The 15,459-nt window shown below is 43.3% G+C and overlaps 1 protein-coding gene across 1 annotated transcript in view; it reads left to right on the top strand.

Annotated features, from left to right (window-relative positions):
- The first annotated feature begins 16 nt into the window (after nucleotides 1-16).
- Nucleotides 17-15,459, top strand: part of tmem163a (transmembrane protein 163a) — a 35,804-nt gene continuing 20,361 nt past the window's right edge. Inside the window, exons 1-2 of the mRNA XM_039655691.2 lie at nucleotides 17-353; nucleotides 8,032-8,151. Of these exons, the coding sequence (XP_039511625.2) occupies nucleotides 164-353; nucleotides 8,032-8,151 (310 nt within the window). The 5' untranslated portion in view covers nucleotides 17-163. The remainder of the gene's footprint in view (nucleotides 354-8,031; nucleotides 8,152-15,459) is intronic.

Genomic DNA, 15,459 nt, shown 5'->3' with positions numbered 1-15,459 from the left:
CGGTGGGAGGGTGGGGTGGGGGTCCGTTGCTGATGCTGGGCAGATTGCGTTTATCTCCGCATCTCAGCTCCGTTACCCTTAATGCTGCCACGGATGGCTGCGCGTCGCAGTTCGACGTGAGATTTATTGAGGGCTTCATCTGATTTCAAAAAAGCTAACAAACATGACAGATAGTACGACTTCTGATCAATGCCCTGTTCCCAATCCGACTATTGTGGACCCGTCGGCTGTGCGAAACGGACAATGCGCTGCTGCCCAGGACCCAAACCTACCCAAAAGAGGGAGCCAGGGCGATCCTTTCAATGTGGACCGGGACCAGGAGATGAAAATCACAGATAGCGTTGAGGGACAAGGTAGGCTAAACCTAACAGAAACACACATCATCTCTCTAACAGATCAAGCTGTAGCTACTTTTGTAGAGTTGGGAACGACAATGAAAAGACAATGTTACCTTTAAAGAAGAATTTATTTGGGAATCGGGATGTGATGTGAATAAGACTAAGGAGGCTCGCAAAGGTTGCGGTCAAAAGGAGCACGCAGGCGCTATTGAAGCTAGCCTATTAATAATTCAGGTGAGCACAAAAAACAATAATAAAAAAACACAAAAAAACACTGTAGCATAGTCTATAAAAAAAAAAAAAAAAAAAAAAAAAAAAAAAAAACGGACCCGAGATTAAACATCCTTTCTGGGTTTGCACGTTTAAGAGTATAGGCTAGCTTTTAAATGAATGGATATGATCTGTATTTTTCAATGGAGCAGCAATGCAATTTTATTTTATTGCAATTCGAAATTTGACACTGCAGAATGTGTCATTTCGGATTTTATAACTGTTTATAAAACTGTTTTTTAACTCAATTTTTTTGTGTGTTTTTACAGTAAAGTGTAGCCTAAATATTATTTTAATGGTTGTTTGTGTCAAAATGAATGAATGATTTGTTTGCGATTCAAATGAATGCATAACTTGTATCTATATATATTACATCTCCATTCTAATTTTCCTTAGCAGTTTCTAGAATTCTAGACGATAATTAGTTGACAAAGAAGTGGACTTATAAAGTGCTTTTGTTAACTTGGATATTATTGCTACAGACTCAAACCACTTTTTCATGATTTGGGAGGAACAAATGTTATAGTTTATGATCTGGCCATCATCTTGGTTACGGTCCTGCTATAGGCTAAAGACTGTAAACTTTGTTTCTACTTCTGCTTAACTGAATCTATGGCTGACTCACACCTCAAGTGGAGATGTTCAGACAGAGGTTCATCTTATCTCATATCAGCACTTCCACTCTTAGAAGCAGCATTACTCTGCACCTGCAGGATCTGAGTGTTGCTGTATGCTGTAGCAACCCCCTGTGAAATCAGTTTGAGCCACTGAATTATGCATACGACCCTTCAATTCTCCACTGGTGAAATTGTGAGGGCATTAGAAGAAGTCTTAGAAAATCAAAGAAGTCTAAGAGAAAGACTGATGCGGATGGAATTCATGGATGGACCGGACATAGGGTCCGGTCCCTACTTTCTTCCTGTCTAAGCTGCAATGCAGCAAGCTTTGTCATTTAGTCAAATATCTGTTTGCTCATGAGTTGCAGTAACTTGAATTGGCAGTGGCAGCCATCAGGATGGACAGCTTTAGGATAGAGCTCGCATTGGCTGCCTTCAGTAAATTCTTCACACTCATAAAGCAAGTATAGACTTTAAGCCACCAGCCAGTTGGCATGGAGAATTGTTGGTTAGGCCTTCTGTCTTATACTTTTGAAGAACATATTAAAAACATTTACTTAACTGCAGTTACATTAAATGTTGTCACAGTTGTTTAAACTAAAATAATATGGATTAAAAACAGTTTCTTCATGTTTATGAATTGAATTTGAACAGCCCAGTTGTCAGAAGTGATGCATGTTGTTAAGGGAAGCATACTGTTTTTCTAAGTTGCTTCATTGATTCTGAAATGGCTTAATTCCACTTACAGATTTTCTTAAAAGTTTAATAAAAAGCAAATCTTTTAGCCAATGTCCTTTAAGCCATTTAGAGGAATGTTTCTCTCTCTTTCATGCAAACCCTATTAAGCATGGAAGAATTGCTGGGTCATGTGGATGTCCTGCTTCCACATGATTAGCAGATGGATGGAGTGGGGGCAAGCTCTTTGAGCTTCAGCTCATTTTATGTGCCTATAGAGTTTGCATGGGAAAGTACAAACTGAACAAATATACTGTTTGTAAAGGTGTGTGTTTGGAGTGTGTTTTGGTTTAGAAATGAAATAGTTTGCAACTTATTTGTGTGAGTGCAGCACATGCTCCCGATCCTTACTGATGAAATAAATCATGTGAGAGGCCACATTCCCCAGCTCTGTTTTTCAGCTTTTACAATCACACTGACTGACCACCTATTGACTCTGTGCTCATAACCCTCAGCATGTGACTTCCACAGGCCTGACAGATCAGTTTGGTATATGGAGGAAGATACACACACTGTCACAGTCCTCCGTCTGCACCAGTCTGTCTTGTCTTCAGCACTACACTTCCCAGGATCCTCTCGTCACCCTATCCCGTGTTCACTCCCTCATCAGCCACCTGTTCCTCGTCATCATCATCTGTTTCACCTGTTCTCACCCCATTATGTTTGATTATTCTGTGTATTTAGTTCCCTCTGTTTTACTCAATGGTTGTCGGTCGATGTCGAATGTTACCCCGTGTTACCCTGTATCCTTGCCTGTATCCAGAATTAAATGTTACCTTCCGTGTGAACCTGGACTCCTCCTATTCCTTCCGTCTGCACTCCTGTTCTCCTGCACCATACCCCGTGACAGATCGACCGACCTCCAAAGAAGGAAAAAAAAAAAAAAAAAAATGGACCCTTTCGTAGGGGTCCAATTGCTCTGTTTAAAGCAAGCGGACCGGTCTCTGGAGGATCATCTGGCGGATTTCTTCCACCTCGCTTCCGCCACAACCTTCCCGGACGACTGCCTCTGCAGCTTCCTGTACGCCGGCCTCAACATCGCCACCAGAGAGCAGTTGTCCGGGAGTGGTCCCCAGGGGAGTTTTTCAGCATATGTGGAGTGGGTGCTGGTGTCCTGCGGTTCTCCCTTCACCCTCGATGATGGCACCAGCCCCACTCCAACACCGGAGCCCTCCTTTCCGTTGGTCCCCACCAGCCCTGCCGAGCCCGAGCTCTCTCTGCTGGTTCCGTCCAGTCCTTCCGAACATGAACTCCCGTTCTGGCGCCCCCGCTTGATGCTTGTTCCCAGAAAGCCTGCGCTCACCGTCAGCCCTGCCGAGCCTGCGCTCACCGTCAGCCCTGCCGAGCCTGCGCTCACCGTCAGCCCTGCCGAGCCTGCGCTCACCGTCAGCCCTGCCGAGCCCGAGCTTTCACCGCTGGTTCCGTCCAGCTCTCCAGAGATTGAATGCTCTTCACCGCTGGTTCCGTCCAGCTCTCCAGAGATTGAATGCTCTTCACCGCTGGTTCCGTCCAGCTCTCCAGAGAATGTATGCTCTTCACCGCTGGTTCCGTCCAGCTCTCCAGAGATTGAATGCTCTTCACCGCTGGTTCCGTCCAGCTCTCCAGAGATTGAATGCTCTTCGCCGCTGGTTCCGTCCAGCTCTCCAGAGATTGAATGCTCTTCACCGCTGGTTCCGTCCAGCTCTCCAGAGATTGAATGCTCTTCACCGCTGGTTCCGTCCAGCTCTCCAGAGACTGAATGCTCTTCCCCGCTGGTTCCGTCCAGCTCTCCAGAGATTGAATGCTCTTCGCCGCTGGTTCCGTCCAGCTCTCCAGAGTCTGAATGCTCTTCGCCGCTGGTCCCGTCCAGCTCTCCAGAGATTGAATGCTCTTCACCGCTGGTTCCGTCCAGCTCTCCAGAGATTGAATGCTCTTCACCGCTGGTTCCGTCCAGCTCTCCAGAGATTGAATGCTCTTCACCGCTGGTTCCGTCCAGCTCTCCAGAGACTGAATGCTCTTCCCCGCTGGTTCCGTCCAGCTCTCCAGAGATTGAATGCTCTTCGCCGCTGGTTCCGTCCAGCTCTCCAGAGTCTGAATGCTCTTCGCCGCTGGTCCCGTCCAGCTCTCCAGAGATTGAATGCTCTTCACCGCTGGTTCCGTCCAGCTCTCCAGAGACTGAATGCTCTTCCCCGCTGGTTCCGTCCAGCTCTCCAGAGATTGAATGCTCTTCACCGCTGGTTCCGTCCAGCTCTCCAGAGATTGAATGCTCTTCACTGCTGGGTCCGTCCAGCTCACCAGAGAATGAATGCTCTTCACTGCTGGTTCCGTCCAGTTCACCAGAGAATGAATGCTCTTCACTGCTGGTTCCGTCCAGCTCACCAGAGAATGAATGCTCTTCACTGCTGGTTCCGTCCAGATCACCAGAGAATGAATGCTCTTCACTGCTGGTTCCGTCCAGCCATCCAGAGATTGCACGCTCTTCACTGCTGGTTCCGTCCAGCCCTCCAGAGACTGAATGCTCTTCACTGCTGGTTCCGTCCAGTCCTCCAGAGACAAAATGCTCTTCACTGCTGATTCCGTCCAGCCCACCAGAGACTGAATGCCCTTCACTGCTGGTTCCGTCCAGCTCACCAGAGAATGCATGCTCTTCACTGCTGGTTCCGTCCCACTCACCAGAGAATGAATGCTCTTCACTGCTGGTTCCGTCCCACTCACCAGAGAATGAATGCTCTTCACTGCTGGTTCCGTCCAGCCCTCCAGAGACAGTATGCTCTTCACTGCTGGTTCCGTCCAGCCCTCTAAAGACTGTATGCTCTTCACTGCTGGTTCCGTCCAGCCCTCCAGAGAATGAATGCTCTTCACTGCTGGTTCCGTCCCACTCACCAGAGAATGAATGCTCTTCACTGCTGGTTCCGCCCAGCCCTCCAGAGACTGAATGCTCTTCCCTGCTGGTTCCGTCCAGCCCTCCAGAGAATGAATGCTCTTCACTGCTGGTTCCGTCCCACTCACCAGAGAATGAATGCTCTTCACTGCTGGTTCCGTCCCACTCACCAGAGAATGAATGCTCTTCACTGCTGGTTCCGTCCAGCCCTCCAGAGACAGTATGCTCTTCACTGCTGGTTCCGTCCAGCCCTCTAAAGACTGTATGCTCTTCACTGCTGGTTCCGTCCAGCCCTCCAGAGACTGAATGCTCTTCACTGCTGGTTCCGTCCAGCTCTCCAGAGACTGTATGCTCTTCACTGCTGGTTCCGTCCAGCCCTCCAGAGAATGAATGCTCTTCACTGCTGGTTCCGTCCCACTCACCAGAGAATGAATGCTCTTCACTGCTGGTTCCGTCCCACTCACCAGAGAATGAATGCTCTTCACTGCTGGTTCCGTCCAGCCCTCCAGAGACAGTATGCTCTTCACTGCTGGTTCCGTCCAGCCCTCTAAAGACTGTATGTTCTTCACTGCTGGTTCCGTCCAGCCCTCCAGAGACTGAATGCTCTTCACTGCTGGTTCCGTCCAGCTCTCCAGAGACTGTATGCTCATCACTGCTGGTTCCGTCCAGCCATCCAGAGACTGAACGCTCTTCACTGCTGGTTCCGTCCAGCCATCCAGAGACTGAATGCTCTTCACTGCTGGTTCCGTCCAGCCCTCCAGAGACTGAATGCTCCTCACTGCTGGTTCCGTCCAGCCCTCCAGAGACTGAATGCTCTTCACTACTGGTTCCGTCCAGCCATCCAGAGACTGAATGCTCTTCACTGCTGGTTCCGTCCAGCTCTCCAGAGACTGTATGCTCTTCACTGCTGGTTCCGTCCAGTCATCCAGAGACTGTATGCTCATCACTGCTGGTTCCGTCCAGCCCTCCAGAGACTGAACGCTCTTCACTGCTGGTTCCGTCCAGTCCTCCAGAGACTGAACGCTCTTCACTGCTGGTTCCGTCCAGTTCCTCCGAGCCCGAGCTCTCTTCTTCGCTGGGCCCGACCAGCCCAGCACCAGAGACCGTCCAGCCAGCGCCAGGGACCGCTCAGCCTGCTCCGCCCTGGCCACGCCCTCAGCCTGCTCCGCCCTGGCCACGCCCTCAGTCTGCTTCGCCCTGGTCTCGCTCTCAGCCTGCTCCGCCCTGGCCACGCCCTCAGCCTGCTTCGCCTTGGTCTCGCCCTCAGCCTGCTTCGCCCTGGCCACGCCATCAGCCTGCTCCGCCCTGGCCACGCCCTCAGCCTGTTCCGCCCTGGCCACGCCCTCAGCCTTCTCCGCCCTGGCCACGCCCTCAGCCTGCTCCGCCCTGGCCACGCCCTCAGCCTGCTTCGCCCTGGTCTCGCCCTCAGCCTGCTCCGCCCTGGCCACGCCCTCAGCCTTCTCCGCCCTGGCCACGCCCTCAGCCTGCTCCGCCCTGGCCACGCCCTCAGCCTGCTTCGCCCTGGTCTCGCCCTCAGCCTGCTCCGCCCTGGCCACGCCCCTCTCAGGCCCCAGTTCGTCCCCCCTCCTTCCTCTGTTCCGCGGCGTGAGGTCACGCCTCCCGGGAGGGGGGAGTTCTGTCACAGTCCTCCGTCTGCACCAGTCTGTCTTGTCTTCAGCACTACACTTCCCAGGATCCTCTCGTCACCCTATCCCGTGTTCACTCCCTCATCAGCCACCTGTTCCTCGTCATCATCATCTGTTTCACCTGTTCTCACCCCATTATGTTTGATTATTCTGTGTATTTAGTTCCCTCTGTTTTACTCAATGGTTGTCGGTCGATGTCGAATGTTACCCCGTGTTACCCTGTATCCTTGCCTGTATCCAGAATTAAATGTTACCTTCCGTGTGAACCTGGACTCCTCCTATTCCTTCCGTCTGCACTCCTGTTCTCCTGCACCATACCCCGTGACACACACAGCCTCCCACTGTCACGATGACATAGCTTCCATTCATTTTGAACAGATGACAAAGGCATATTTGAGTTTTACCTTTTTGGCAAACACAGCACATTATAAACATTGGACGCTTTACAATAGACAGTCAGCAGGTTCTGCCGGCCGCTTCTGTTCACTTAGTTTTATTCATAATTACAGTCACGGAATAAATTTGTGACCTGTGGTGTTGTATATGTCTCTAATAATGACCTGATAAAGACTTTGTTGAGGGACTCAGATATGTTATCTCACACATACTGTGGTAAACTATCAGCTTGTAAGGTATGCTGTTGTTTGTGGAAGTCTGTTTCTGCATTGGATCCAAAAAACAAGGAAGTTAATTGTGAGACAAAGTTTAAGAGACAAAATGAAGAAATAATGTCTTCTCTTAATTTTAACTTTATATTTAACAGTGTGACTTAATCTCACACAGTCATATTGAGAGATATGAAGTTAGGCCTACTGTTCAGAAGTTTTGGTTGCTTTTTAAAGATATTTAGTGAGAGTAAAGACATTAAGGCCCGGTTTCACAGATATGGCTTAGATTGAGCCAGGATTAGGCTTAGTTCAATTAGGGCATTTAAGTATTTTAGAAACATACCTTAGAAATAAAAAAAAAATTACTGGTGTGCAACTTGGAGGTCAGTATATTAAAAAAAAGATTTGACAAAATATAAACCTCCTATTCATAAAAAATGTGAGCCCCACAACTGTTTTCAACATTAAAAGAAGAAATGTTTCTTGAGCAGCAAATCATCATATTAGTCATACAGTCATACAAATATGACTATTTTTTACTGTAGTTTTGATTAAATAAGCAAAAGACTGTTAAATATAGTGTACATTCCCTGATATGAAGTCATAAGTACCTTTTAATATTTCACTCAGAGGCTGTCTCATCTTCCAGTAGCTAAAGATCTCTCAGGGCTGCAAACAGCATTCACATCATTTGTGACTTGTTACTTGTTAATGATAAACTGAATTTGTTAGTGGCATCTAAATGTTGTTGAAACCATTTTGCTCTTTTAATTAAACACAGAGCCATTGCCCCACAGTGCAGATTCATTTCTGCTCTTTAATATGTCTCTACCCACTCCCTCTCAATGCCATGGTCCAGTGAGTAAATAATCAGCTCCTGTTGTTTGTCTCCCTATAGAGTACTTAATGTAATTGTATAATGACCTTTAAGCAGTGTTTTCTTTACTTTTTTGACAGGTCTCTTGGAGAGCAGCATGCGCCTAAAGCCCCATGAAGCTCAGAGTTACAGGAAGAAAGCTCTGTGGGTGTCCTGGATCTCCATTGTGGTGACGCTCATCCTGGCTGTGGCCGCTTTCAGTGAGTTCATGGTGATGCTTTTCCTGGCTGTGGCAGGCAGTATTCAGGATGTTCAGCTAGTTTTGGTTAGAACTAGTCTTAATCACCCACAGACCGCCCACAGTCTGTACACCGACTGTCTGATGTGTATTTCACACAATAAAACTTCCTCAGTCTGGCAAGTTCCAGGCTGATTGGCTGACGGAATTATGATTATTCTGATTACACATTTTCTGTACAGCTGTTTACAATTATGTCCCAAAATTATATATACAGTGTTGGGGAGTAGTTAACTACAAGTAGCGAAGCTACTAACTTAACTACATTTTTGAGTAGCTTGGCAGTAGCTCAGTTGCTTTTTAAACAGTGTAGCTTTTCCAGTAGCTAACTACTTTTTGCAGCAAGTAGCGGTGTAGCTCGAGCAAAAGCTACATTGTGTTTGTCGAGCCTGCGCGAATCAGCGCGCTGCTAGGATATTCTTCTTCTTGTTAGATTACAAACTCATTTTTTTGCCATCACCGCTACCTGTTGTTTAATCACACATCTGCGGCTAACAGTTCACTGACGTACAGAAGTGTGTTGACACACACATGATGATGGAGCAAGATGTGACAGCAGATTTGGAGGATGGAGAAACAACTAACGTTAATCACCCATGGCCTTATTTGTCCAAGTTCAATCGGTATTTTTGAGAAAATGTTCTACATGCAATTTACGTTGGATGTATATTTTTTTTCTTGCAATGTTGTAGCCTATTGTTTACAATTTTGCACTTTTGACAAACAATCTGAGATATTTGGGTGTTGTGTGTAATAAAACAATAGTTTTTGAAATCATAATTGTATTGCATTGTTTTAGTGTTTAAAACAATGCAATAAAATTATGATTTCAAAAAGTATTGTTGTCCCCTTCTGTCCTCAGACACTTATTCAGTTATTAATAATACGTTGTTCAAAAAAGCAAAAGTAGTTTCAATGTAGCTAGCTACTTTTTGATAGTAACTTGTAGTGTAGCTAACTACTTTTCCAAAAGAGTAGCTTGACTGTAGTTTAACTACTTTAACTTACGAGTAGCTTGTAGCTTGTCAAACTACAGTTTCAGAGTAGCTTCCCCAACACTGTATATATATATATAAAAAAAAAATGCATGCAACTTTTTGGTGTAAGAAATTTCAGATAAATCTGGCCCTAAATGGAACAGTAGGCTACATGAAAATATTCCTGTCTAAGTGGGCCGCTTTTGGCCAAAATAAGCTGCAATGTGGACCGGACCTTATGCTGTGTGAGACTAGCTTGATCTGGCAGTGGCATCCATCAGGATGGGCAGCTAGTTGGGACTAGAGCTGGCAGAGGAGTTTTGGTAATTACATGTAGGAAAATTGTATTCCATTATATTGAGGACGTTAGTGGTCGCATGTGAAGTACTTTATGATATGTGTAGGTCATGCTGCTTTGCTGTAACAAGCAGTGAATGAAAACTCTCCTCTTGAGTCACTGAAGATAAAGATTTTCACGATAAAGATTTTATGGAAGCGTTTGCTGTCATCGTGCTAAACATTGTTTTCTATTTTTCTGGTTAGGTACAGACACAGAGTTACATCTATATATATATACATATATATACATGAAATAAACAAACAAACAAATAAATAATATAAAATAGTACATACTAAAAAAAAAATCAAATATAAAATAAAGTAACCGAGTATAAACCTACCTTTATCAGCAAACATAAAAAAAAAAATAAAAAAATAAAAACTGTATCAAATGTACGAACAAATTTTATTTTGCCAATACTGTTTTGCCTGCTAATGTTTCAGTGGTCTTGCAGATGACTTTTTTATTTTTAGATTGTATAACTTTATGCTGCTTTGAAACTATTTATTATAAAACATTAAAAGGTGTACATTTTTAAAATATTGAAAAGGTTTCTCATATTCTGTTTAACATTTGTTTGGGGGATTTAGTGCAATGAAAGTCAATTAAATACTTAATTTAATTATTAAAGGGTTAGTTCACCCAAAAATGAAAATATTGTCATAATTTACTCACCCTCAAAATGTTCCAAACCTGTATGAGTTTCTTTCTTCTGCTGAACACAACAGGAGATATTTTGAAGAATGTTGGTAACCAGACAGTTGACTAGCCATTGACTTTCAGTACTTCTTTTTCCTACTATGGATATCAAAGGCTACCCTCAACTTTCTGGTAACCAACATTGTTCAGAGTATCTGCTTTTTAGTTCAACTTGAGAAATAAACTCAACAGGTTTGGAACACCATGAGGGTGAGTAAATTATGACATCATTTTTCTTTTTGGGTGAACTAGCACTTTAATGATTTAATTATAATATCATGTATACTATTTCACACACAGCTGCCTTGACATTAGCCTCTTAACTGCTCACAAGATTGAGGCAACATGCAGTCCAGGAATGTTGCTCACTTTAAAGGAGGTTTAACATATATGCTGCAGAATTAGATACTCATTAAACATGTTTAAATTCAGACATCTATGATCTGAAAATCTGCAAGCAACTTTGTTTCTTTGATGCTTTTTCTGTCTTCACACCCTTGATTTAGAGAGCACTATGTATTTTCCATGCATATTATCATTAGAATGAATGGGCTTCATTCATCATATTTATGCAATGCTTTTAGAAACACAATCTGGAGTGCATGAAGATAAATCACATGCACAAAGAGGAAGCGAAGGAAAAATGTAGAAAGTTGACAGGATGTTTCAGGATTTTCTTGCCAGATGACGATGACTCCCCCATCTGAGTCTTGATTTCTGCCAAGGTCTCTTCCTCATTCTACCTTACTATCTTAGTTCATTCTTTCTTGTCATTTTTCCTTTGTCTCAAGTCTTGTGAAAAGCAGGTAAAATTTTCGAAAGACATGAGCTCAGAGAAATGAAGATTAATGCTAATGCCCTGAAATGAAGGAGAAAAGCAATTTCTCATCTCTCTTTTGTAATACGCTTTGAAATGCAGTTATCTACATTCACCTACACCTTACAAACAGACACACATGACACCCTTCTGACTCATGCACATCATATTGTCTATATTTGTAATATTTATTTCGTAATATAATGTTGAGAAGAGGAAGTTGGTATTTGGCCCATACCAAGCAGACAGTCTGTTTATCACGAGTTGTCCGTAATGACAGTGCATATGGTTGTTGGACATTTAACATGACAGTAGTCACTGTGTTGTCGGAGACTGCGAACTTTCCAAAAGCTGCAAAAGCTGCTTTAAATTCAATATCGACTGTGTCTACAGTTTGTACCAGTCGATTTTCTCTGCCTCCGTAGCCTTAATTTGCACAAAACCCATGGCTCATCTGTCCACGTAAAATCGGAATGTCTCATGCTGAAAAAGCATGCTTAACTTGTCCTTTGTGTTTTGTGAGACATAACGATGTGGCATGTGGCAGCAGTCACTACACTGTCACTCTTATATATCGCACAGTCACACTCTCACTGTAAAAAATCGTTCTTCACTGAACAGACATCATGACTCTTGTGATGCTAGTGATGTGGGGCTTGTGACCGTATTCTTTCGGAAGAAGAACACCCAGCTTTGTTTTTGTGGTTTGGCCTGAATACATACATTTTTGCTGATATTTCATGCGAGTGAATTGGGAAATCATATGATATGCTGAATCTCGTAATTATTAAATAAAATGGAAATAAAAACAAAAATAAAACATAAGTTCAGGCAATGCATCTTATTTGAAAGCTCAGAGATTTATTGAGGCTTACAGCAGGAACTGTTTGCTCGCTCTTCTAACTTTACATTCAGTGCTACTCAGGATATTCTCTAATGGAATATGAAAGACAATTTGCATTTGAAATAAGGAAATACAAGCTTTTAGTAATTCTTAAAGGCATAGCAACATTTAACAGTATCTAGAAACTCATTTACATCAAATTTTTTCACTGGCTGAATGCCAAATGAGCTCAGAGAATATTTGCCTTTTATGCAAATTATCATCTCTCTTGTTCTTTCAGTGTCACCTTCCTCATATTGCAGTAGCTCACTACATTCAAACACTACATTGGCTGTAAAAACAGAAAGCAATAGATCACTCAAAATCTATGTTGTGACAAACAAGTATTTTGCTTCTATTGAAGTAGACATTATGCATTATTCCAAGAGGGAAGATATAAGGACAAATAAAATTATATAAAATAAATAACAACACACAAGGTTGCTATTCTTATAAATACATTTGTATTTATATAAATGTCTTGGTTAAGCAGCAAACTTTGGGATATTCAGATGTATTATAATGATATATGTCACCTAAAATGACACCTGAACTGGGTTTATAGTAGAAAATTAGAAAGTCACAGGATCAAAGTGGCACTCATGGGAATTCAGTGTCATGATATGTGGAATAATAACTAGACAGTTTCATTTTAATTAAGCCCTTCCAATGTGAGCCCATGCTGGTTGGTACCAAAATAATACTGAATATGAGAATAGATAATGGTGAGTCATTAGCTTGCAATTTCACCCTTTTTAATGAACTAATGTGTTGTACTGTATCACCATGCTTTTCAACATGAGGTGCAGTGTCTTATTCCATTTCAATTTTTGGGCGGTACCGCGCTGTATCAGCCATAGCAGTCAGGAAAGGTCCCGTTGAGAGCTTGAGAGAACCCATCATCGAAGTGCTCGGCACCAAAGAAAAAAGCTGAGGTGGAATATACGAGCGCTGCATGGCTGAACAGCTGATGTAAATGATTGCCAATGTGGATTTGTGCTCTTTTAGTTTTACTCTAAGGCCACGTTTACACAAAGCCGGGTATTTAGCGAAACGAATATTTCAAATATTATAAAATGTTATTTCAAATACAGTATAACATTGTTCACACACCCGCATAAATACGCCGTTGAGCGCCATCATAACTATGCCAAAGCTATTGGCGGCAGTGTAGGGGTTAAGGATAAATCCATGCAAGTCAATCAGAATCCTCAGAATCGACAAGAGAGAACCTAAAACGTCATTTCTCCCTGTTCACACGACAACACATATCCGACGTTTTCAGAAATCTCCACTTTGGCCGGAGTTTTTAGAAATAATCGTTTTCTGTGATAAAAACGGGGTTTTCGTGTAAACGAGAGGCCAATCTGCAGGGAAATATCTGCGTTTTCCCTTCATGTAAACGGGGCCTAAGTAGATTGGCCTCTCTAGCGAGATTCCTATTTGTTGGTCACGGCGTACGCCGAGAGTGACTGACTGATAGGGAACTTATGATAAATTTACATTACAAATGGGATTGTTTAATTGAACTGTCATTTAACCACCTGAGTCCAAGTTCTCCAGATACATACAGCGCTCGTCAGAGTTAATTAGGGGTTATGAAAATAGTGCGTGTGTGAAATATAATATCGCCCATTAGAACAACTTCAATAAGAGCTTGTTGGGTCTTGGTTGAGTGCTGTATCTTTACGCTGCTGTCTTCATCAGCCTCGTCCTGACATGCACTACAGCTATTAGTTTCATAGTAAAATGGATTATACAAGCACACAGTGCCAAAAGACAGAGAAGATTTATTCACTGCAGTTGAACTTTATTCCCAGCTGTCTGTCTTTATTCCTGTCCTGCTGAGAGGCATCTTATATCAAGTTCAACCAAGCATTCAGGAGAACGTTTTTACTTCAGATACTTTGCGAGTACTGTAATGCTATCCATGTTGGTCTCTTCAGTTTCTCACATGTAATCCCAGTTCTTTATAAATCATTAGGCATGGCCTTTTACTTGTGAATCATCACTGAGATGTGGCATCACCTTTAAAAGGACCGTGGTTGGTGACATTTTCAGTGCAGCAACACATTTCACCTAAAGTCACACCCCGTTTTCACCGAATGTTCTTCTCACCTTATTAACATGTTGTGCTGCCTGAAACTATTTTGACAATGTTGATGATAATGATGATACATAAGATGGTGATGATTTATTGTTTTGTCCTAGTTTTTTCATCCCTGCTGTTGTAAGCTGAGTTCATCACGCTATTGTCCCTCTGCAGGACCTGCTTAAAGCATCAAGAAAGGGTTGACTAAATGAGATGCATTTGTAGCCCTGTAACCTGAGCAGAGCACTGCAGATGTCTGCCATTCTGCTCCATTAGGAACCTGTCTAAACACATTAAGTCTCGGTGTTGAGTTCTCCTTCGAGTCCATTTAGGTGGGACTGGCATCACAAAATTGTTTTCTGATAATGGAACCAGTGTCCTGATAGCAGATATGCTGCAGGTGTTTATGGGACACATCATTAGTCACTGTGAAACTGTACCTGAATGACTCGGGAAGCCTTTTCTTTCTTCCTTTCCTCCTTTGTGTCTATTTGTCACACACATATAATTTGTCTCCTGAATTTATTTACAACATATTTGTTTGTTCTATATTTGCTCATTTATTTAATTATTAAATTAAACGAAACGGCAAATGCTCGAACACATGGGAACTTCATTCTCTTGAGAATGTCAATGCCTATTAGGGGATGTTTGTTGATGGAATCCAGAGACTGTGGTGGTCTATTTGCAAAATGTTTTTAAAAATCATGGCTTTTAAATGATTTTTTCTGCCTGCTGTTATGATGCTTTTTTTTTTTAGTTCAGAGTTGTTTTACATGTGCACAAGCACTGGAGCAATAACGTTGAGTAAATACTGTCCCAGAAGGAGGGAAACGAGGTACAACGCATGAATATTGGATATCTGTTGCGCCATCTGCTGAAGACACCTTTATTCACATCTGAAAGGCCAATGGCGCATGACGACGTATAAGCATAAGCATATAAATGCAGTCGAAATGCAGAATTTTCTTTTTTCAGTCCAGCTCTTCACCGAGCCTCCAACTGTGCGGGGTTCAAAGGTGTTTTACCTCGTTTCCCGAGAGAGAGAGAGAGAGAGAGAGAGAGAGAGAGAGAGAGAGAGAGAGAGAGAGAGAGAGAGAGAGAGAGAGAGAGAGAGAGAGAGAGAGAGAGAGAGAGAGAGAGAGTGCTCAAACACTGAATTGATTCCACTTAAGCATTTACTGAACGGACACATAGACAAGTATACTTCCGGTTATGTCATAAGTGAAACCGGATGTGTGTCAGTATATTCCGTCTGTGCATTCGGTCTTAAAGTTACAGCAGCCTGATATTCCTGCTGTTGTCTATGTCATTAATGCTGACAATGAGCTGTGAAAGCTCTTAAGCTCTGATGACACAGCAAAGCCAGCACCTCTTCTGCCCATCTTTCAGATATTTGCGGCACTATAGGGACCTAACACTATATGCAATCCCTTCGACAGAGACCTCAGAAAATTTTCTG

This window comes from Pimephales promelas, chromosome 7 (assembly GCF_988280905.1).
Source record: "Pimephales promelas chromosome 7, fPimPro1.hap1.1, whole genome shotgun sequence".
Lineage (NCBI taxonomy): Eukaryota > Metazoa > Chordata > Actinopteri > Cypriniformes > Leuciscidae > Pimephales > Pimephales promelas.
Note: the sequence above shows the minus strand (reverse complement) of the source record. Positions and strands in the feature narration are given on the sequence as shown.